This window comes from Podarcis gaigeae (assembly GCF_964106915.1).
Source record: "Podarcis gaigeae genome assembly, chromosome: 3".
NCBI classification, from domain to species: Eukaryota; Metazoa; Chordata; class Lepidosauria; order Squamata; family Lacertidae; genus Podarcis; species Podarcis gaigeae.
Genome location: NC_139680.1, coordinates 33,691,105 through 33,715,947, shown reverse-complemented (window position 1 = coordinate 33,715,947; position 24,843 = coordinate 33,691,105). Strand labels below are relative to the sequence as shown.

The 24,843-nt window shown below is 40.4% G+C and overlaps 1 protein-coding gene and 1 long non-coding RNA gene across 13 annotated transcripts in view; one reads left to right on the top strand and one right to left on the bottom strand.

Moving 5' to 3' along the window:
- Nucleotides 1-24,843, top strand: part of KHDRBS2 (KH RNA binding domain containing, signal transduction associated 2) — a 330,858-nt gene that overhangs the window by 283,099 nt on the left and 22,916 nt on the right. For 7 of the 12 annotated variants that reach the window (XM_083730715.1, XM_083730719.1, XM_083730720.1 and 4 more), the window contains 2 exons: nucleotides 1,907-1,989; nucleotides 13,808-13,866. In XM_083730715.1, coding sequence (XP_083586841.1) covers nucleotides 1,907-1,989; nucleotides 13,808-13,866 — 142 coding nt within the window. Of the gene's footprint in view, nucleotides 1-1,906; nucleotides 1,990-13,807; nucleotides 13,867-23,693; nucleotides 24,522-24,843 lie in introns of those variants that run through there. The other 5 variants (XM_083730722.1, XM_083730721.1, XM_083730723.1 and 2 more) reach the window with 2 other exon arrangements.
- Nucleotides 8,634-24,843, bottom strand: part of LOC310840713 — a 249,855-nt gene continuing 233,645 nt past the window's right edge. The window contains exon 13 of the long non-coding RNA XR_014562030.1: nucleotides 8,634-9,536. This is a non-coding gene — a long non-coding RNA (uncharacterized lncRNA). The remainder of the gene's footprint in view (nucleotides 9,537-24,843) is intronic.

Here is a 24,843-nt window from a genome sequence, read left to right as displayed (position 1 = left end):
ATGAACTCTCAGTGCTTTCCCACATTGAACGTGTTTCTGCACCTCATCTATGATGCTCATATGAAAGCATAGCAACTTGCAGAAGGAGACACTTGCAATAGGAAAGTTAATAGGAAGTTATTTTACCATTCCAGAGCTGTTAGAAATAAGCGTTTAATTTTCCTGACCTTTTTAATGTGCTTCTCTTCCAGTGCTTTCTGCAAAATATCACTAAATGATCTTGTATTCTCAAATGCCGCACATTTCATCCTTGTACAATAGTACTCAAAAAGTCAATGGTTAAAAATTAAAGTCTCTCTGTGTTTAATTGCATTCTATCTAATGGGCGGTTCACGAAGTCTCTCTTCTGTGTTTTTTTCTCCAAGTCTCATTTCCACATGTGAACAATCCCAAATGGCTCAAGGCAAACCCCTCACACTAGCTCAGGACATTTTAATGATTTTTTAAATATATTTTTTCTGGGATAATTCTGGAACCAATCCAAATACCGGTAGATAGCTCACCCCCCCCAACCAGAATTCTCTTCTGAAATTTGGTGCTCATTTCATTGACATCTAGGTATTTTTCCCATTTTTGCACTGGAGTGTGAAACTTGGAACTCTAAGGAAGTTGTTGAAACAACTCAGACTGAGAGCTTATATAGGAGCTGAAGGTTCACCTATTCTGGGCTATCAGCCAGGCTGTTAATTCAGGATTTTCTCCCCTCCTGGGCAGCCTTACATGCAGCTAGCTGGGCTCTTTGCTGGCAACCTTGAAACTCCCATCCGTCTTGCCATGCCCTCTGCTGTTGTGACCCTGGTGACAGGAAGCTCAAGAGACAAGCAACTCGGATAGAAGCTGCCAGTTCCGGGATGAGGATGGCTGGAGCCAGGAATGCCCAGTGGAGAGGGGCAGCAGCTCACAGCTCATCTCCCAGCCCTGCTGCTGCTACCTCTTACTGAGAGGGGTGAGATGGCAGGCAGGCCAGTGCTGTGTAGGTGCACTGGTGGAGCCAACCCCTTGCTCCTGCTGACGTAGCTACACAGCACCAACCTCCCCATTGCCTCTCCCTTCTGGTAAGTGGTAGCAATGCTGCTGCTGCTGCTGCTGCTGGGAGGCCAGGTGCATGCTACCACTTCTCCCCACCAGCTGCTCCTGTGCAGAGATCTGCTGGAGGGTCCTGCTCCCCCCTACTCCTTTTCGAGGAAAACCCTAGGTCTAGGCAGAGCTGAACCCTGAAAGTACAAATCGTGTTCAGTAATTTGCTGCTAAAGCAGCTCCTTTATCTGATCTCACCTGGCTGGTGAATAGCTGCTTTGAAAGGGTCATTTTATCATGCCTTCACTGTGTTTCCATGCACACTGCTAGTTGCTGTGGCAGAGGAGATCGAAGCAGGGATGGATGGATGAATAAATGAATGAATGAATGCTCAAGGAAGTTAAAAGGCATTCATTACAACGGTTATTTATAATTATTATCTGTGGCTTTCTCCTTAAAGTTAAACCACATTTTCTGAAAAAGAACTGAATGGTATGTTTTATGCTCCATAATGACCTTCTTAATGGGGTAAGGAGATCAATATAGTCTTGCAATCATTTGTTCATTTCTGTGGCTATTATTCACTAGCAGATATTTAGAAAAGCATTTGTATATTGAATTCCAAAGAAAACAATGAGTTTCATTAGCACCTTTTTCTTACAGTGCAAACTTCATTATGGTGATAAATAAAAACAGGGCTGAAATTATTCATTCATATATATATATTCATGCATATATACCACACACACACTTTCAGGTTTCTTGCAAGTGTGTGTGTGTGTGTAATGTGCTGCCTGTTAGGTATATAATATTCTAAAAATTCTGTTTCAGGCTAATACTATTTATAACTTACTGACTTTCTAAATTACAAATTTGTGTTTTATTATAGGGATATGATGATGGATATGGGGGTGAATACGACGAACCAATTTATGAGGCCTATGATAATAGCTATACCACACAAACACAGAGGTAAGCACCAACAAACTAATTTATAGATAAGCTACTTATAGATTTCCTTTAATATCTGTTCTAATCCCTAACACTGCCAGGAGCTACTGCTAAAACCACATCTCAATGTATGGTGTCTAAAAACACCATAAAAGATCCTCAAGGAATGTTAAATTTACTAGGTATACAGACTGTTACCCAGTGAGTAGTGTAATGAAGGTGAAGATTGAACAGCAGAATCCTCCCCAAAATGAAAGTGGAGGGAAGTTCTCTTTCTCAAGTGTTCCTCTCCTTCCCTGTGCCCCCGACTCACAATCCCATCCCATCTAATATTTCTTCTCTAGACTGGATGGCACCAGTCTAGCCTCAAGGAAAAACTAAGAGCAATAATGATTTAACATGAAGTACATAGATACTGTGCCTAATCAATATGTGTTCCAAACTATGGACCTAAACCATGGCAGATACACAGCATCATGCCCAGGGCTCAATTTCTAGTACAGGAAAACACTCAAAGATCACAAATAAGATCAGGATCAATAATACAATGAGAATCAGTTCTAAGACAAAGGCTCAAGGTGGCACATGGAATAAAAACTCTGAACCAGGACTCTGGGTCTGGAGCAAAGCAAGGCAAGCAAAAGTCATGAGTTGATGAGTCAAGTCAGAGTTGAAGGAGGTAGAGAGGCTGAACCTGTGAGTTCACCACTCAAGGATGAATCCAAAAGCCAAAGGCTTTCTAGGCTCCTGAAAAGGATGGGTTGAATAATTGCTTTTGTGTATTGCATTCCCCTCTTTTATGGAAATAAAGGCAGAAGATGTAAAGTGTGCACAAGAATAATAAGGTCACAGGTCATTTTGTCAGCTATGCCTCTTTTTCGCTTTGAACTGTGAAACCACCTCTGTTGTGTAAGATCTAAAAAGTTAGCCCTCCATGTGTTTTGAGTCATCATGTTGGTTTTGGAAAACTCTGCCCTAAAGCTAGCTGAGAATCAACTGCAAAGTTAAGAAATAACCACAAAACCAGGACATAGCTTGCTTACAAGGCAAACCAAGGTGAGGCGGTGAGGCATAGCTGCCTAGAGGAGTCAGCAGTCCCAAAACATGGTAAATGCTGCTCCACACACTGTGTTCCAAAAGGTCTTAAAGCAGAGAAGCTTTGGGGTCTAGCCCACAACTGCAACTCCCACCAAATGCTCTGAAACCTAGCTCAGATCAGATGCTAGGGTGGCTGAAGAGATAATTGCAGAAGCAGCTGCAGGAACTGAATCCTGACATCAGCTGTTCAGCATATTTTGCCACAGTGACTGCCTACTCATCAGAGCATAAAACACCTTAAAAAAAACTGCTACTGATTTTATGACACAATAAAAGAGAAGGGGGTGAGGAGCTGAAGGAAGGAAGGAAGGCCAAAGCCAAGTAATAATAATAATAATAATAATAATAATAATAATAATAATACCACCCTTTATCTGAAGATCACAGGGCGGTTCACAACATACTGATTGCGCTGGAAGAAACAAAGGAACCCAAGATTGTATGTTGAAATAGGAATAGGGATTTCAAGCCTGGCAAGCTGTCTGCACAATCATTCCCTTGAATGATTGTGTGGCTGGTCCCCCAATATCAATGGCATATTGCTACCTGTTTATTCCATTAACTTCTAGCCTCAGGTTCCTGCTCATATGGAATGCTCTCTCTCCAGTAGTTCTCAAAATCACATATTAAAAACTATGTAATAGCTTGCTGTATAATGCTTGCAGTAATATTCTCAGCAAAACTGAATCATGTTGATTTAATAATTCAGTTTTATTGGAAGACTCAAGACAGCAGCCATCCATTGAGATTGAATTTACAATCAGTTATTGAGTTGAAGGGATTTTCTCCCTAGTTATTCTATTTCTATCCTGTTATTATTTCCCTGCCATCTACTAGATTGTTATGCTGCATGTCTTCATTTCTTAAGAGGTTTAAAGCCTTTACTGAGACAACAGGAATCTTTCACTCACTGCTTTGTTCATCTGAAGTCCAAAGTAACTTTCATTTCAATCCACAACAAAATTGCTTCTAGAATTAACTAGGATTGCCAGATTTAGAATGAAACATGGGCTTCTAGAGTTGTGCAGAAAGGAGAATTTTGGCAGGTGCAATTTTTTTCTGATATGATAACAGCATGGCAGGATATGTTTGTTTGTCATTAAACACCCCTCATAAGAACAAGATTCCAGGGTGGCTTACAAAAGTACAATTAAAATAGAAACCAAGCAAAATACAGAGCAATTAAAGCAATCATTATCACAGCAATAGATAAAAAAACCCCAAGGTACAGAGTTGTATTCAACAAGAGTGTTCCGTTCATGCAAGCTCTTCTTCTTGTACAACGGAAATTCCACTCCCTCTCCTTCGTTCCCCAACCCTCCCACCAAATTTGTTCTGGGTTTCCCCCAACACCCTGCAACATGTGTGTGGAAGAAGAGAGGAGGGGGGAGTTCTATTGTGCAAGCAGAAATCCCAACGTGAATAGTACAATTTCATTGGACATAACCCAAAATACCTGGGTAAATGAATAAGTTATTTGTATATTAACCTTGCTACATTATTTCTTCTATTTGTAAATGCGATTTTTGTGCTCCTTTAAAAAAATAAAATAAAGCATGTGTGTTTAAAAAAAGTAGACTAATTGTACAATAAGATGGTACATTCTTTAGCAAGAATGTTTGACTTTGCCTCTTTATTCAGACATATGCAGGGCATCTTATATCTACAGAGTTTTGTGCCAGGGAAGGGATCAGATTGTATTGTGCATAGTTACAGATAATCTACAACTTGGTACTGAGAAAGTTCCTGCTCCTGTGAAAGTATTTGTGGCAATGTCATCTTGCTTCTGTGACAACATTAATGGCAACATGCATCTTTGGGTTCATTCAGATGTTGGGATTATGACATTAATTCTCCTTTTAATGCTAGCATTTACGTTCCTGGTTTCTGACATCCCTTTTACACTGCAGTTCCTGTTGTATTATGACACTGTGTGGTTTTCTTAATTGCTACCCCACCATGTCACACTAACTTTTATTCACCCCAGTGGGTGTCACTGGACATGCCAACACCACCACTCTCTATCCACATATGTGCTTCTGTTCCCCCCGTGATATGCACCACCCAAAAAAATGCCAGGAGACCGCCCCAAATTTCATCAAGTGAGCAGCAACGGCATGAAACCTTCAGGGAAATTACAGTGCAAAACTCCTGCAGTTTTCCAGGTTAACAGAGTTGCAAATGGAAGCAATTAACATGGAAATGAGCACTAAACTTCCACTAGAGTCTGCTACATTTCCAGAAGTGACTTTTACATCATGTGAAAGATTACGTAAAACATGGGAAATTATCAGGTTAAGGAAATGTATGGAAAATGGAGTGAAATGCTGTCTGAATGCAGCCTTTGTCTTTTAGATCGCTCTAGAGAAGTCATGCTAATAAGTTAAATCCCTCTTGGTCCAATAAGCTCAGCTTCCAGTTTAGTGTAAGCCCCTTTGTGATCAGGATCCTGGGTGGTATTCAACAATTTTTTTCTGCTAACGCAAAGATTAGCGCTAGTAAAGGGGATCTCCTCCTCCCTCCCCCATGAACACCACGTACCATCCCTCAATCTGCTTTAGGAGGTTTGTTGAACCCTCAAAACATATTTAGGGGGAGGAGGAAAGGAAATTGTTCTTTTCTGCAAAGAGAAATCCTTTGCGTGATGGAACAATCAGCTTCCCTATACATTGAATGCAACCCTTAGAATCTGGTTAATGAAAGTGTTGTTCCTAAACACCTTTGTTCTTTAAGCAGACAACATAGCTGTGTTTTACTCCTCTCAGAGGGTCCTGGGGAATCCGTTCAGCAGCAGTGAATATCAGATTCATTTGCATTATTTGGGGCATTTGGAATGGCTGGAATTTTCACACGTAAAAACCTACCATAAGAATATGCTATGACTATTAGTAGTAATGGCTGAACTGACTTCATAAATCAGCTAAACATTACTCAAGACTTTATAACATTTTAAAATGTCAGCTTTCATTTTCATATAATTTTCTTTCTGGAGATGTTGCAGTCCTTATTGTTATACCAATTCTTAAACTGGAAGCCAAGCTTATTAGGCAAATGGCACAGAAGACTAAGAGAGATTTAATTTGTTAGTATGACATCTCCTGAGCAATCAAAAAGAAGCACGTTGTCATTTATACTTTCACAGTAACATTTGCAAGTGAACTTCCTTAACAGCAAGTTGTATATTATCTGTAACTAGCACACAATACATTTCCTCTCTTACACTAAATTTACAAATCAGTCCCCATACAAAATCCATTGAAGTTGAAAAGTGTCCCCGGATTCATTGAAAAATATCTGGTAACCTTAAGATATACAATTCCTTGAATACATTTAAATAAACGGAGGCAAAATGAGCTATTCTAGCAAAAGTGTAGTATTACCTAATTCTACCATTAGTCCAATAAATGTATTTTAAAAATTGGTTTCAGGATGCTGAAATCAAATCAGGATTTAAAATCCATTCTGGCGCTTACCGTCTCTATAACTTCTCCCTGCTGCTTTGGCTTCACGTTCCCCAGTCTTAAGAAGTGCCTCGCTTTTCTACTTCCTTCTCACAAACACCACTTCCTTCCTTCTTTAGGTATTATGTGAAGCTTCCATTTGGACATCTCCTTTCCTCATCCCCATGTTTCTCTGCCATGCTTTTTCCCTCATGGCAGTGGCGTCTCACAATTCAGCGGCGCCACATGTGATGTCAAAGTCCCGCCCCCTGCCCCTCGCTTTCCTTTTGGATGCTGTAGTTGTGGCACCTGCTGCAGTGCTCTCCCCCCGGTGTGATCAAACCAGCTCAGGGGAAATGTATTTGCTACCCCATCGTCTCTCCATCTCTCCACTTCTCAGCTTCTTGCCTTCTCTGTCCCTTCTTCCTTCAGCATCTCAGCTCTGGATTCTGCAAAAGCATCTCTCATTCTTGACCCATTCTCATTCCCCAGAGAGCTAGTGTGGTGTAGTGAAGAGCAGTAGTCTCGTAATCTGGGGAACCGGGTTCGCGTCCCTGCTCCTCCACATGCAGCTGCTGGGTGACCTTGGGCTAGTCACACTTCTTTGAAGTCTCTCAGCCCCACTCACCTCACAGAGTGTTTGTTGTAGGGGAGGAAGGGAAAGGAGATTGTTAGCCGCTTTGTGACTCCTTAGGGTAGTGGTAAAGTGGGATATCAAATCCAAACTCTTCTCTTCTTCCCCAGCAATAAGACATTGTGGGCCCAGGTAAAGGGACTTGCTTTCTGATAAATGTGCACAGGATGGCAAACCTAGCTGCCATCACAATATCCTGACTCGATTGCAGGATGATGTTATAGCTGCTCAGCCAAAGACTAGCCTGGGTTTCAAAGGCAACAGAGAGGTGACAGTTTTAAGCCTAATATTTTAAGATTTCAAAACCTGTACATAGGCAATAGATGGAACAATCACTATATAGTCTGGTAACACACCACCCTTCCTGATATTTTTCTCTATTGTATACTTCCCCAGTTTAGAGCTATATGCACAGTATTTGCACACAGCTGTATTTCATTTTGGGTTTTGTGCTCATATCTCAGTGTTCATAAATAAAGATTCCCTCATATTTTATTTTGAGATTATTGAATGAATCAAGTTAGCAGGCCTAAAAGATGACATTTTATGGGTCTTCACAGCAATCCACTTACAGCATTCATCACCCAAAACTGTTTTGAAATGCCACCTCTCATTTATTTGATTCAATGAGCACAAGTGTGTATCAAATACACTACCCCTGAAGTAGATAAGAAAGTTTTTTCTCTCCTATAAATCACTTATGCCCTCTAAGGTTCTTGAAATACTTATTTCCACTATGGATCTCCAGTGTTATTTCTGATAGCCTCAAAAAGAGAATATCTTAAGTATTTTCTCTTGTTCTGTAATTCCGTTCCATTGCATTCCATCATCTTCCTCCTCTCTCTGTGGCTTTTGGCCCTTTTCTGAGCAGATGGCTTATTACACCTATCCATTTCATGTGGCTTTGAAGTATGTATATGTCCATTTGTGATTTAGCAAGCACACAGGCCTCTCTGTATCTTGCTATATTAAGACTGCAATCCTGTGCACATGTACCTGGAGTAAGTCCCATGGAGCTCAATGGCCCTTGCCATAGCAAAGAGGCATAGGATTCTGCTGAAGAATAATTAAAAGTAAAAACAAGGCCCTATTTCTCTAGATAATGTTACCCTGATGATGCAGGTACAGGGGGAAAGAAAATGCCCATCAGACAAGGTAGAAGATACAAACAGTACTTTATTATTACTTTAAAATGAGAAATGCTGAGACTCAGGTTTGAGCAGGAGTTCAGAGCCTCTCTTGTCAAGCAATAATCCAGTAGCAGGGATTTATTTAAATATATTTTACATCCTGCCTTTTTTCCATCATGGAACTCAAGGCCGATTCCATATGATTTCCAGGAAATTAGATAGATAGATTCTTTATTGTCATTACACAAGTGCAACATTGCACAAGTGCAACGAAATTGGATCTATCTATCTATCATCCACTTTCGTTGCACTTGTGCAATGTTGCACTTGTGTAATGACAATAAAGAATCTATCTATCCATTTCTTTAAACCAGGGGTAGTCAACCTTTCTGACCATCTTTCTTGATGGTAGAATTTCCTTACTGCCCACCAGTGTTCGATGGAATGTGGATTCAGCTTGTGCCATAGAACCCCCTACCACCCACCTAGAATCCTGAAACAACCCCTGCTTTAAACCTAGGTCTGCAGCTAATTCATATAAAGTATGAGGTGGTAGAACCTGAATTTTAAAGCAGATGTGGTGCTCATGGGAGGAGAACTGAAGTGACAATGTGCTTTTTGTTTTTCTCCCAGTTCTCTCTCCTCATAGATGCTTTTTATGGCTGACGGGGAATGCTTCCCAATTATCCATGCTATTTAGGGATGGGTGGGGGGGAGACTATTTTACCAAATATGATTGAGGGGAGGATCTCCCTTTCATATTGGTGCATGAAGGAATCAGTGGGTTTAAAGGCTGGACGAAGTACAGCCAAACCCATTGCTTCTGCCAATTATTTTAAAATAGCACAAAAGAACATTAAAACTGGACCCACATCTGCACCCAAAATTCAAGAATGGTGAAATTGGGGAGGACCAAAAGAGTAGTGGTGCGAATAATGAGCACCAGTCTGAAATATATAGCCCAATAGTAGTTTTGCTGGTCTAGACAGCCTCTCACACACAGTGAACTGGAACCCCCCCCCCCCTTTCTAATCCCAGGTGTGTTTGGCTGTGGTTGTTCATTGGTGATGGAAAGCCACTTTGCACATGGGTATTGCACTTTCTTGGTTGAAACCAAACCTTGCAGGAGCGACAAACATGGCTTTGTGCGCAAATAGGAATCCATGTAGTTCATTCTGGAAGCAAGCCAGCTTGTTCAGGCAACAGGAATTGAGCCAACTTCTCTGATTGCAAGGTAGAGGTAGGAGGACGTACTTGTAAGGAGCCCTACAACGACAAAAGGTTTACATTTATCAAATCAGCTTAGCTAGGTTGTGGTAAATTACACCATTCTAGAAGATTGCGGGGTATAAACTCTAGCTCAGAGATTCCATTTTTTTTAGCCGAGATTTGAACATTTTCCAATAAGAATATTTAACTGGGCAAACAGCTATCATTATAATTGATATACCATTTGAAAATTTGAAGGTTAGCCAAATACATTTATCTCAATTGGGTGAGATTTGTGTCTCCAAGCATTTGAATCCCTTGAGGCAACATTTCCATGGAAAGTTAATTAAAGAGTGCTCACTAGAGGATTACCTGAGGGCATTGTAGCCTATTCACATTTACATACAAATCCCCCATAATACTGTAGGTATGTAAGACTTTCTAAAAAGTGGAAGCTCATGTTTTGCTGAGATAAGGCAGGCCTATTAGCAGCTAAGAGAGCTTTCGTTTTCATAATTAATATTGATTCCAACATATTATGAGTATCCTGTTCTAAGATTCCCTTACTAAAGGTGAAGCAGTGAATGCAACCAAAATAATAAGGGCAAATAATTATTGCTTCCAAAGAAGGTCTCAGATTATGAGCCAGTAAATAATGGCATTAGAGGAGATGCTTAGCCTTATATCTCTTCTGCAGCAGGAACGGAATATTCCTGAATTATTATTATTTATTAATTCATTCTTTAAAACTAGCATAAGATAGAATCCCAAGTTTCATCTTAGAAGCCGCATTCTAATCACTGTAAAAATGCACATCAGAGTTCCTAAGCCAACCATTTTTGCTAATCATAAATCCAATCTTTCTTGAAGAACGGTTGCTCTTTGACTTTTGGAAGTGTCTTACGTGAAATGCATTTTTAACTCTGACAGTTCATACAAGATTTATTGAAGCTCTACTTTAAGATCCTAATCCCTTCCCCCCACTACCGCTTGCTTACGAAACACAGTTTTTGTATACTAAACACATTCCCAATTTATTTCAACAGCACAGAACAGCTGATTGGTTGTAATGTATAAGGTGTAGCAATAGCTGTATCAGTAATAAATAAAAACTCATAAAATAACATGTATGGGGAACCACCCTGAGATCTTTTGATGAAGTGCTATATATACACCACCACCACCACCACCATCATAACAGCCACCCCATCCTTTCATTCTGCAACAACTATGTGTTACAGCTAAGCTAATGCTATTTTTCTAGAAAAAGAAGTGTTGGAACTCACCATGAGCATCTCCCTCATTCTCTTAGAATGACAATGGTGCCCACTTGAGAGGTGCCAGAATTGAGTTCTTGTGAGTTACCTCTGGAAAAAAAGCCCTGCAGTTAACCCATTTGAGGACTGCAAAAAAAGCACCTAAATCAGGCATGGCCAAACTTGGCCCTCCAGCTGTTTTGGGACTACAAGTCCCATCATCCCTGGGTCCTGTTAGCTAGGGATGGTGGGAGTTGTAGTCCCAAAACACTGTTGCACGCCCCTCCAATCGGTGCGAGATTTCAAGCACTTCCCCAGCGTTTGTGTTTACTTTTGGAAATGCGGCACAGCAGAGACTGTGGTGTCTTTAGGATATATGTGATATATATTGTATATTTGCACATATATACAACCTGAGCCTGTGATGGAGGGGTTCACAGCATCAGTGCCCCCAAAGGGTTTTTTTTTCTCCCATTGCCACAGCCTTGGATTCAAATAGAAATCAAACGTTGCTCTCAAACACCGCTCTGACTCTCCCTCCAGTTTGCTGGCTTTACTTCTAGGTCACATCACAGCAAATAAACTCTACTCCAAACTCTGGGTTTGCCTATTGAGAGAAGAGGCCCCACAAATTTACCAGATTGCACTAAGACCCTTAATCCCCCTGAATCACCAGGAGACTACTCCAAAAATTAGAAGCTCTGTTCAAATTCTAACACTTTCTGGACTAGAGGGATCTTGTAAGAATACTTTTTATACACCACAGTTTTTATTACACAGCTAGCCCAAGACCAGGTGTGCTTTATAGGCTGCAGGGCACGCCAATGGGGAATTGTATTTATTTCCCCAACTCCATAGCCCTACTGCTTGGTTTTTCTCCAAATTCACCCCTACTAAATATGTTCTCCAGCCTCAGATGGGGAGGTAAGGAATCCCTCCAGCAACCTTCATCATACCAGTGGGCATTAGCATTTTTCTTCCTCGTGGTTTTGGAATTAAATGGAGGCATCAGAGACAGGTTGCCCCATTCTAGCTACCCTCAATCTGGGATCAGAATGAAAGTATGGGGTTTGCAGGAGTGTTTGGTCCATGTCCCCCACCCCCCCGGCAGCTTTCCCTCTCTAACCAACAATGTGATGTTGGAGTTAATGTACAGAGGCGGAGACAGCCATTGCTGGCAGTACAGGATCAGGCTGCCCTGAAACTAAAGGCTAAAGTATAATGTAGTGTATGCTAGGGGAAATACGCCTGGCTGATAATGAGTTCATCTTATATGTGCTTTCAGGCTAGGAACCTGAGCTCTCAAAAATGTGCTTTACTTTATTTTCAGGCTAATGAATGCTAATCATAGAGAACAGTGCATTTCTTCCCAACTGCCAAGGAAACCTGGCTTTCTTGGATGCATGAACACAAAACTTGCAAAATTATAGGATAAAAATTAAAATTTATAAACAGGAAAGCTTTGCTTATGCTGATTTCTTTTGATAATTGCTGAGATGTACTACACTTGTATAAAACATGAATTGAGTTGAGATTTGTCTTCTGATGCCACCTTAAAGCAGTCATAGAAACCATCTGTGCTGGCTCAAGATGCTTGAAATGCAATTCACTTATCAAAGCTCTTGTCCAAGAAATTAGACAAGAATATTATTCGAATAAATATAAGTAATAGATAGCTGCATATATTCAGCTGTATTTAAAGTGGCATGCATTAATGAACAGTTGCCTCCATATTCTGGAAATGCTCAGATACCAGCAGTGAATTCTGGAAGAGAACTCGTTTGTTACTAGAACCCATAGTGCAGGCATAGGCAAACTCGGCCCTCCAGATGCTTTGAGACTACAACTCCCATCATCCCTAGCTAACAGGACCAGTGGTCAGGGATGATGGGAATTGTAGTCTCAAACATCTGGAGGGCCGAGTTTGTCTATGCCTGCCATAGTGGTTTGTTTGTTTTTGAAGAGGCAAGTCTTAAAATGGTGGATTAGCCAAGAGTCAGAATGACATGAGAAATTATTCTTACATTGAAATCCCAACCCCACTGTGTGAATAGCTGAGAGTGGGGCTTAGATGGTGTGCAATCTCCTCTCCACCAACCCCCTTTAGTAGAAAGGAGTACTACAGGTTGGGGAGGGGAGGCCAGTAGGAGAACACCCAAGCAGTTCTCCTACTGGCAGCAGGCAGCAGAAAAGGCCCCTCAACTTTAGATTTGTTGCAGCTTACCTAAATGGTCCTGGGGCAGTGCAGTGGCAAGGTCAGAGCTGTGCAGATCTGTGTGTTACCATTGGTGTGTCCATGCAGCCCTGACCTCAACACTGCCCTGCCCTGGCCATATCCAGGTTAGCTGCAGTGATGGCAGTGTTGGGAGATTCATGTTGCCCATGACACTGGCCTGCTGGTTTCCTGCTTTCCCGCAGTTGTGATACCAGAGGCTTTTTTCCCTCCCTCTAAAATTATCATTGGCCGTGTTGACACATCTGTTCTGGCATGATGTTACTGATCTTTCCAAAGCATGAAGGATGCTTTGTTAGGAAAACGTGGTTATGATGTTACTGCTGCAGCACAAGGAAATGGACTGAGTGAGTTTTGTTCCCAATGACAGCACATACATACGTTTTGACAAGAACAGAGCTGAAGCCACTGCAAGTCAAAACAAAAAATCCTGCTGGTTCATTCCAATAATCACAATGTTTTAAATGTGGGAGGTGTATCATTAAAATGTTTAGTTCTAGTTAACTGTGATCAAAGAACTGGTCGCATAGGCATTTTTTATAGCAAGCTGTAATTCCTTCTACACGTTCACAGTCAAATCTTCAAAACCACTGCCATTCAGGGTAACTTTTATCCGAGGGGGGAGGGGTTTAAAATGAACAATGCATTCTACTGTATGTTGCCTTTTTCCTTCACTGATTTTTCCTTTCAGGTTTTCCTCCTTAAATATTGAGTTAGCGGTTGCTTGTCTAGATTTATTTTTTAATTTTTTTTTAAAGGACCAGCATAACAAACTTATATTTTCTTGTGTTTGAAGCTTTCCTGTGCCAATAACTTTACTTGCTGTCAATCTATTGCAGTCTGCCTGAATATTATGACTATGGTCATGGAACAAGTGAAGATGCTTATGACAGCTACGGTAAGGCCTGTTCTATTTTTGGTAAAAGTGTGAAGTCAGAAAACCAATCACTCAGTGACAACCTAAAATTACTTGTACATTCTCCCTCTCCTGCTTTTATAGAGGCCAGACTAAGCTGATTTATGTCATTCTGAGGTAAAATGTGACTTGTGGGACTGAAGCCAGGAAACTGAGCAGATTCGTTTTCATCAGAATTTCAAAGACATTCATCACACTTGTAGATCAGTTTTTAAAAAGCAGTGGTGAAAATGCTGATTAGGGCCCAAATCTATTTCATGGTGATGGTCGTCTGTCTTACTGGTGTCACCTTGTTTTACGTATATGCTGTCTGAAATACAGGAAAACAAAAAGAAGCATGCAATGCCTCAAATGCTTTGTTCTTGTTGGAGAGCAAGTTTATGCTACTTTAATTAAAATGCATTTTTTTAAAAAAGCATTGCATGTATAGTTTCCAGTAGGTCAAATCTTGCCTAAAGTTCATGACAAACCTGTCAGTCCCTAACCAGCAACTGATTGCTCCTATAGGGTTGCCAACTGATGGGCAAGGGGTGGGCAGACCAACAGGGTTGGGGTCTTGTTGTTTTGGGAAAAGTTACCACAAAAGCAAGGCCACTTCCCCTCCGTAGAGAGCATATGAGAAATAAAAAATAGATGTTCTCTACAAGGTTTATCTTTTCCTTCAGTGTGCAGGTTGTGACTGGCATTCAGCCACATAACAGAAATGTACAGGCACACATTATATACTCACTCCCACAGATATGAAGAGACACTGGAAGTTCTGTAGCTTTACTAACACTACACAAGCCACCTCATACTAGAATTGTGTATATACTATAGGGCATATGACCCAGTTGAGATTAAGCTCTTTCAATTGATTGCAATAGAATGAATTTCAGAATGTGCTTGACTGAAATCAACACTCAGCCTGTCATCCTATGCCTACTTTCATGGGAATAAGCCCCACTGAACTCACTGGGGCTTACTTCTGAGTTGACTCGTATAGGATTGCACTGTTAATAGTACTTAATTTTGAATGTGCTATGGCCATTGGGTGTTAGGGATAATCTAAGCAACAGACATCTACCAGGAATAGTCCCTTTACACAGACAAAATTCTGACCTCAGAACCTGACCTGCTACCTGTCCTTCCCAGAACATCTAAACCCTCTGTTTTGATTTTAGAGAACATTTTTTTTTTAAAAAAAAAGTTAATTTGGCTTTGAAAGTTTTCTAAAATCACCAGAAGGTATAAGTTTGGATTCATTCTGTTGAAGCAAACAAAATGTGAAAGAATAACCCATCCATCCAGCAAGAATAACTAGAAATTCAAAAAAAAAAAGAGGTAAAAGATGCATAGGAAGAATAGAAGTTTATGCAAGTTGACAGTTTCAAAAATAATTGTATTTGTTCAGCTGTTGAGAATATATTAGTGCACTGCAAAGTTTCAGTTCCTTCATGCTTGGTTTAAAATAATGATTTCCTAATAGGACAATGTCAAACAATGATGCTAGCAAATAGAAAATGACATTATTTCCACAGTTAGTGTTCACTAAGTGTGTAAGGATATGGGGCCAGAAAGATTGGGCTATATAACTTGAGTGGATGAGCTGTTTAGCATGCCAGCCTCAGCTTTTCACCCTACCTGGTTTTGCCTTGCTTTCCTTTTCCTGGGCTTTTGCTCTCTTCCTCTCTCTCTCCATTGAGATGCTCACCCCCAGCTTCTCCTCCTCTTCATTTCATTCATGTTCATCTTTGGTCCAACCCTGTGGCCATGTTAGAAAGATGCACACCAGGATAGGTGAGTACTTGCAAATTGAGCGGGATTTGATTTTTTGTTTGCCCCACATCTTGGCATCTTTTAATGTTTCCCCCAACATTATACTATAACTCCATTGCACTTTTCCAGACAGCAGCTGTGCTAGTTATATGTCCATACACCTTTGCCTCCAAAACTCATTTTCTTTAGGCACCAAAGGTTAGTGTGTAGTGTGTTGGCTCCTAGTAAGCATACAAAGGAGATGAGGTTGTGAGTGAAGACGTTTGATGTTGCGAAGTTGCTGACACAAAGGCAAGGCAATTCTCACATGCTTGTTCTCGGGCAAAAGGGACTTCTTTCCTAAGTCAACAATTGTAGCTTCCCCCAGCACAGCCAGTCTCAGAGCTTTCAGGTGGTGCATCTCTCACCTATGTCAGCAAAGCATTTCAGAAGAAGGCAAAGACAGAATGACAGATGTGTAGTGCATTGTTGTATAAGTGATAGGATTCAATTGGTGCCTTTCTACTCATAGTGGGATTTTGATCCAGAAGAGGCATCCATTAACAGAAGAGGACAGGAGCCAATTTCTTCCTCATCCACCCTGCAGTTCATGGTTCTCCAAGAGAATCTTTTCCTGGGCAACCCTCTAGAACAGGGTGAAAGGTGGTATAGGTAGTTGCAGGGAGCGATATGGGATTTGCCAAAACCACTCCTCCCCTTTCATGACCAAGCACTTCCCTGGGATCAAAAGTCCTTCCATGAGTGGCATAGTACCAATTGACTTCCGCCCAATGAGAATTATTTGTTTTTCAGTGAAGTAAGGTATTAAAACTACCACTGATGATAACACATTTGTATGAATGTGCTTTTTTTTTTTACTGTATTTGCTGTTACCACTGGCTGCAGTCAAAATAGAATATTAAACTCATATAAATTCCACTGGATATTAAGTGATTTGATTTTAGGGAGGCTCATGCATTGTTACTTGAATTCCTCACAACACTTATTTGCAAGTAAGACCCATTGAGATTTACTTTGGAGTAAACATGATTTGCATGGCAGTGCATGAGTGTGAGTCTAATAAAATCCCAATGAAACCAATAGGATTTACTTCTGAGAAAATGTGCTTAGGATTGCGCAGACCTAGAAGTAGATATATTAACTTCATGTTTTACAATTTCATGGTCCTAATTTCAGTATTACTTGCAAAAAAACTTGAGAAACTAAAAAATCCTTACTTGTGTTTTGTTTCATTTGCACCAAAAAGATGTAAAGATTTTTAAAGGGGTGATTATCCTGCGCTGCCCCTGGTAGTATGCAATATATAATTACAAAAACTATTGGCCTACGTTTCTGCTTATGGCTGATCAATCTGGTCATCTCATTCTTCTGCACCATCATTGCTATTTACATATACCAAATTCTTCAAAGCTGATTAGTCTTTTTAGTTATCCATGCATTCCTTAGATAAATGTTGTTGGTTACATGGGATGGGGGAAGTATTAATGAAAAAAATTAATGAATAAATTAATGAAAATAAAATAGGCTTCCTAACCATGCACTGTTAGATTTTTTAAAGATGTATTATTTTACTAAATTCTACAGGGATTATATGCCAAGAATGCTACTGCTGCTGATAATAATAATAATAATAATAATAATAATAATAATAAAACTATTATTTTATTATTTGTACCCTGCCCCATTTGACTGGGTTTCCCCAGCCACTCTGAGTGGCTTACAGTGCATATAAAAACATAGTAAAACATCAATCATAAAAAACTTCCCGGTACAGGGCTGCCTTCAGATGTCTTCTAAAAGTTTTGTAGTTCTTTTTCCCCTTGACAGCTGATGGGAGGGCTTTCCACAGGGAGGGCATCACTGCTGAGAAGGCCTCTGCCTGGTTCCCTGTAGCTTCACTTCTTGTGAGAATGAAAATGAGAGGCACAAATACAAGATGGGTGACACCTGGCTTGAGAGCAGTACATGTGAAAAGGATCTAGGAGTCTTGGTTGACCACAAACTTGACCTGAGCCAACAGTGTGACGCGGCAGCTAAAAAAGCCAATGCAATTCTGGGCTGCATCAATAGGAGTATAGCATCTAGATCAAGGGAAGTAATAGTGCCACTGTATTCTGCTCTGGTCAGACCTCACCTGGAGTACTGTGTCCAGTTCTGGGCACCACAGTTCAAGAAGGACACTGACAAACTGGAACGTGTCCAGAGGAGGGCAACCAAAATGGTCAAAGGCCTGGAAACGATGCCTTATGAGGAACGGCTAAGGGAGATGGGCATGTTTAGCCTGGAGAAGAGGAGGTTAAGGGGTGATATGATAGCCATGTTCAAATATATAAAAGGATGTCACATAGAGGAGGGAGAAAGGTTGTTTTCTGCTGCTCCAGAGAAGTGGACACGGAGCAATGGATCCAAACTACAAGAAAGAAGATTCCACCTAAACATTAGGAAGAACTTCCTGACAGTAAGAGCTGTTCGACAGTGGAATTTGCTGCCAAGGAGTGTGGTGGAGTCTCCTTCTTTGGAGGTCTTTAAGCAGAGGCTTGACAACCATATGTCAGGAGTGCTCTGATGGTGTTTCCTGCTTGGCAGGGGGGTGGACTCGATGGCCCTTGTGGTCTCTTCCAACTCTATGATTCTATGATTCTATTGTAGTGAGGGAACTGCCATAATACCCTCGGAGGAAGACCTCTGAACAATGGGGGTGGAGACACTACTTCGGGCCTACTCAGCTGAGGCTGTTAAGGTCTTTAAAGGTCAGCACCAAGACTTTAAATTGTGCCCATAAATGTACTGTTCCGGAACCTTGCTTGTAACTACTGTCTTTAAAAGTGCAATGAGTAACTGAATGCAGTTCTTAGTGATATAGCTAAAGTTTTTGTTTGATCTTGGGTTTTACATAACACCCCATGGAAAACTTGTCCTTTTTCTCACTCTTGCCCTCTCTCTCATCCTTTCTTCCATTTCTCTTAGTCTTCTTAAGAAATGAACCCTCTTTTTTAGTGTTTGAGTTTGTAGCCTCCCTAAAGGCCAATTAAAACTACTTTTCTCCAAAGATATACCCAAAGTATGGTGTGTTAAATCCTTCAGCATCTTCCCTTTGACACATGGTTGCAGTGGGGGAAGGTGAATAATTTCTACAGACAACTACCTGCTTCTGTACTCTATTTATTGCCCATAGACTAATCAGAATTTTGAAGAATTCAGGACTGTGATTATTGGCATTTTGTAATTCCAGTCTTAGAAAGAACACCTATAGCTACTCGTACAACGTTTTATGAACTATCAGGTTTTAATTTAAAAAGTGTAACTTGGTGGATGATCAAACACGTTTTTGATGTTGATCAGCCATCTATACACACGACTACAGTGGTACCTCGGATTACATACACTTCAGGTTACATACGCTTCAGGTTACAGACCCAGAAATATTACCTCGGGTAAAGAACTTTGCTTCAGGATGAGAACAGAAATCGTGCAGCAGCGGCAGCAGAAGGCCCCATTAGCTAAAGTGGTGCTTCAGGTTAAAAACAGTTTCAGGTTAAGAACAGACCTCCAGAACGAATTAAGATCTTAACCTGAGGTACTACTATATACAAGACTTTGCATTTTTCCCTCCAGCTCCTCTACCTTTTAGAATAGTGACTACAGAATGTTAGTGTTGCACAGTGGAAGGCTTAACATTTAAGATGCAATGCTTCTCTTGCCTGGTTTCCTAGTTGGTGTTCTAGTCTGAAATGAACAGCCATCACTTAATCAAATTAGTTTGGCTCAAAAAAGGGGGCATATTTGGGGGAGAGGCTGTGGCTCATCTACTTAGCTCACTGTTTAAGGGGATTTGGTCCTGGTGGGTATCACAACCTTTTGAATCATAATGAAGACTTCTGAACACAGGTTTGTCCCACAGTCAGAATATGTGATAGCAATCCACTATGTGATGAAAGAAAGGTTATTTTAATTCATAAAAAGGTGATTAATTTTTTTTTTTTGCAATAAATAAAAGCAGAAAGGATTTTTTGTATTTTATAAAAAAAAAAAAAGTTCAGGCTGACCCACTGAAGTGAGTCTTACCATTTACTTGAGTTAAGAACTGCCACCAAGTGTAAGTAAGTCGATGCAGTTTTTCCTTAAGACAGTCATAGTGCAATCCTATACATGTCTATTCAGATGTAAGTCATGGTGAGTTCAATGGGACTTCTGCCCAGGTAAGTGTATATTGGAATGAAGCCTCAATCAAGTGTCTAGAAAGCACACGTTTATATCAATGCAAGTAAGTAAGTGGGAGATCCTCTTGGAAATAGGTATGTAAAATTAACATATACAAAGGATAGAATTCCTAATGAGCCCTGTCAGTGGAAGCCGTCCACAGGGACTTCTCCTTGTGCAACAGGGCTCTTCACCTCTCTCCTTCTCCCCTGCACCCTCCAAAATTGGGTCTAGGGGGTCAGGAGAACCCCCCCAGACCAGCTTGCAGGAGAGGGAGAAGAAGGATCATGTTGTCTGGCAAGCTGAAATGCTTGTGCAGACAGAACATTTGTCATAGGAGATATATATTAGTGCATGGTCTCAACATCCTCTTTAAACGTGTGCAGATAATGCATCAATAAAGCAATGCTCCCAGCACATACAGGAAGTTTACTGAAAGCCCAGTGAAAGTAATGGCAAAGAGCCAATGTGAATTTTAAGTAAGACTGCTGAAATAATAATAAGTAACTGTCAATTGATCACAAACCAAGGAGGCTGGCAGCTAGTGATAATAGCAATTAACTTCCTATTCCCCATTTAATGGTGGGTTGCTGTATTGATTCAGTGAAAACACAGCAAATTGGAAGTATCCACATTAATAAAAGGTTTCTGCTCATGCATTTAATACTTGTGGCTTTAAAACAAAATCCCATAACTCTTGATTAACTTGTAGCCATGATTACTCATGTCCTTAGTCCTTTCTTTCCAGCCCTCCTGAAATGATTTCATTCGTAAGCAGTTCTCTTTCAAGCCACTTTTAACTTTCTTCTCCCTTCTTTTTCCAATTCAAATCGATAAATGCAAGATTATTTTTTTAAGGGAGGAGCCTATGGCAATCCAATATCCACTTTTCTGAACACAATGGGATTTCCTTTTGAGTAGACATGCATAGGATAGCACAGTAATCATGATAAGTAGAAGCAAAGTGCTCTGGTTGTTCAGGAAAGCAAACAGCCTCTATTAGGCGATTGGGCAAAGCTGAATCTGCAATAAAAGTGCCCTGCAGGAGAAAAGGAAGCAGATATTTGAAACACTCAAGGCAAGGAGTATTTTTGAAAAAGTTCATCCACAGCAAGGAAGAAAAGGTCTAGATTCATAGTCACAGGGGTTCATAAGGCCTCTGGCAAGAACAGTCAGTCAATGGCTTGATGAGAAACAATATGAACAGAGGCGGTTTTAGGGTGGCATTGGGTGCCGTGCTGCAGGGGGGATGCAAAACAATGCTGTAGAACAGAGCGTGATAGGTAGGGGTGTGTGCCAAATTTTAGCATCACACATGGCACTGCTGGTGACATACATACATAACATTAAGCTGAAGATCTAGATGTGTGAGCATAGGCAGCCTTTTTCCTACTTTTTTGCTCTTCCCATTGTGCAAGCAGCAAAACACACCAGGATTCAGCCTTTAGCCATTGCTTCCCATTTCATGTGAAACCAGAAACTGCTACATTTAATAGCTTTTCAAACCAAGCCAGGAGCTTGCTGTGTCTGAATGTTCCCCTCATTCAGAGGACCTCATTCAGAGTTAGAGCTGTCACACACTGATTTTGTTCTACATTATGTCTGGTTTTTTAAACCTATCCACTCCCCAAATACCTGATCCAAGCAGTGCAGGAGCTAGTGTAGTTTGGAGGAGGAAGAGGATAATGGAAGTGATTCTTTGAATATGCCATGGTGACAAAGTATGAGTTTAATCTGCTTGAAATGCTGACAAAACTTTGCCATGCTAGAGGATAACTAATCTGTCTTGTGTGCCCTTACATTTCTACACGACCTATGCAATCTGCTGCGTTTCTCAAGCAGAACCCTAGCAGGTCTGTTATTTGCCACTGACCCATGTGAACAGACATCACGCACGCTCTTGTTGTCTAATTGGTGTCTTGACCGTAGGCTGCTTGCTAGTTTGTTCGTGCAGGTGCACAACTTAGATCATTGATTTGATTCATTTGGGAATGAGTTTGCAGACATAATTGTGCATATTTTACTTCCAGAGCTTACTAATCACAAGCTGTCTAACTCTCACCAGGATGTTGTGACCAACAGAGATTTCCCTAGAAAAATGCTGAACGGCTAGTCATTGATGTTGTAAATGGTCACAGTGGCCTAATATTAAACAACAACCCACTCACCCCACTTCATTAACTGCTAAACTTACACTTGCTCTTTATATATAATGCACTGTAGTAATATATCAGGAAAATATTTAAAGAGACATAGTTTAAAGCACAAAGCTTAGGACTGAAATGACACAGGCAGGAACTCATTAAGTACCTGAAAGTTGGTTCCGGGGGAAATAAATAAATAATAATACTCCCAAGTTATATCATAGCCTAGAGGTCCCCTAATTTATTTGGCCTACCACCCCTTTTGCAGAATTACCTTATATATTCACTTAAATATCTTTAAGTGAAACAACAGAAAGATGTAGTGAAAAATTTGGACAATAAAGTAATCACTATGATTATAACTCTATGTTACATAGGTAAGCATCATTATACAACAGATGAAATATGTACAAATGTTTTTCAAAACTGGACAAGGAGGTGGACTTGGCCCTGGGATTAAAAACCCATGGGGCAGACCCAAGGGTCGGGGCTAGCACCACAGCCTGCCTGCCATTGGACAAATAAGCTAGGCAAGCTGCGATCCACTTCCTGGGCCTGGGTGAAGCCGAAAAGAGTTCACCCAAGCCTGGGGAAACCCCTCACCTCCAGCACAAATGCTAGATTATTGCACAACAGATGAAACAGGTATGAATTTTTTTTTAAAAAAATCTTCCTTTATGCTTCCAGCGCCCCTTATTTTTATTCAACGCCTCCCAATTGCACCCAAGGCGACTAGCACCCCCCTGGATTGTTCCAGCAGCCCCCAGGGGGCAGTATCTGCATAATTTAGAATGTCATCCAGACTGACTTGGAGGATACTGATTATTTGGGTCCCATCCAGGCTAGCTGTCATTCTGGTTTCAGGACAGAAACTGCCTGGTTGCTGTGGGGCATGGGCAGGGTGTGTGGGGTGGTGGGAATCAGCAGAGATGTTTGTACTACAGGGCCTGAACATTGAATACTGCTTCAGTAAGCCAATGAGCTGATGAAAATTACTCATCCACCACTACACAGAGCTAAGCTGAGAATATCACATGCTGGTGTAATTCAGAAAAGTGACCATGAGTTCACTTAAGACTCCAACTAATACTGTGTATCAATACATTATTGTTATTGGGTGTCTGTGTATTAGTGTGTGTGTGAGTGTGTGTGTGTGTAAAACTAATATTTAATGTATATTGAGAATTATCTGCACACTCTGGAAAATTCTGTCCTAACGCTACTTTAGTTCCAAGTAGTTTCCATTCTACTGTTTTCTTTTTTTAGCTGAATATGGAAGCAGAAAACACATTTCAATTACCCACTTTTGATTCAACTCCTGGTCCAGTTAATGTGCCAGCTGCAGAAAACGATATCCACCTCCATGCTTTAGCATAGCGTGTTAGAAACTCAGTTATGGCATGGGGTTTGGAGAGCAGGCAAACTTAAAGCAACCGTTTTCTTATGACTGATTGTGTTACCAGTAAATTGGATATTCATATCTTGCATCAAATAAGGGAAAGAGGTCTGTTGCTCTTTACTGAAAGCTGCCTTGGCTGGCAGCGAAATCTTATAAGTGTGATTTTAGAGAGGACACGGAAATGGATCCCAAAGCTGTCCTTATATTTGGTTTGCTAAATTGCACAACGGGGAACAGCTCGATCTTTTACACACATACATGCCTACTAAAATAAAGTAAATTCTTTCTTCTTATTTTGTCTGTTTTAGCACAAGAAGAGTGGGCCATAAGCCGTCCCAGCCTAAAGGCACCACCTTCCAGGTCAAGCAGAGGGGGTTACAGGGAACACCCCTATGGTAGATATTGAAGGTCCTCCTCATCTGTGACCTCAACCTTAAAGACAATTAATAACCCGTGATCTCCACATAAACGGCAACAAGACAAGTAATAGCCCATTTCTTTTCTATCCTAGGAATTACTGCTTATGATTACTCTATATACCGTACTTCTTGTGTTTACACAATGGAGTGACACTGGCATTAGTACTATTTTATAACATGGACTATAAAAGACCGTTGGCAAGCATTGGCTAAACCATTCAGCAAGATGATGTTTTCTTGGTTGTTCCTCATTGTTGTGTGTAATTTTAAAGCAAAACAGGAAAAATAAGCATGAAGCTGCATCTATTCCCCTCCATACCCCTCCCCCCTGCCCGGTACAACAAAGGTCAATTTTTTTATTTAGGGTTGCTAAAAATGTAATATGACTTTTTTGAACCAGATGATAATCAAGATGTAGATAAGATGTTTTAACCTGTCTTTTTAATATATGTTAGTTAGATTTAAGATGTTCAATATTAAGTTTGTAAATTTCATTTTAAATGCTGTTTTAATGGGGTTGACAACAAGCGGCTACTGTATGTATGTAGCTAACTGAATTTGTCCAGTGTTTTAACCTGTATTTGTTTTGCTTTTTTATTTTTAAAAAATCACATAAAGTTCCATGTGTAAAGCTTCTCTAAATAGGAAACCATAATTTTGTCAAATATGTTTGCCATAATTTGTCAATAAAGCTGAAACCTTTTGTAAGAAACTAAATTTGGAATTACGTGTGTTTAGCTTTAAATGCCTGCTTGATTTCTTCTTCAAGAGATGCCTAAAATGTTTTCGATATAAAAACATTTTTTCAAAAACAAAATACATAAATGAACCCAAGTTTGTTTTAAGAATATGTGCAACACTTTAAAAGTTGTATTAATAGCTTATGGTTGTTAAATAATTTAAAAGCTAGCAAACTAAACTGTGACATGAATCATGGATAGCAGAGACTAATGTATAACATGTTAATGAGAGAGGAAAAAGACGTGGCTTTAGAACAATAAATGGATTTTTAAACGATCCTCTAAGCTTGATCTTGCTA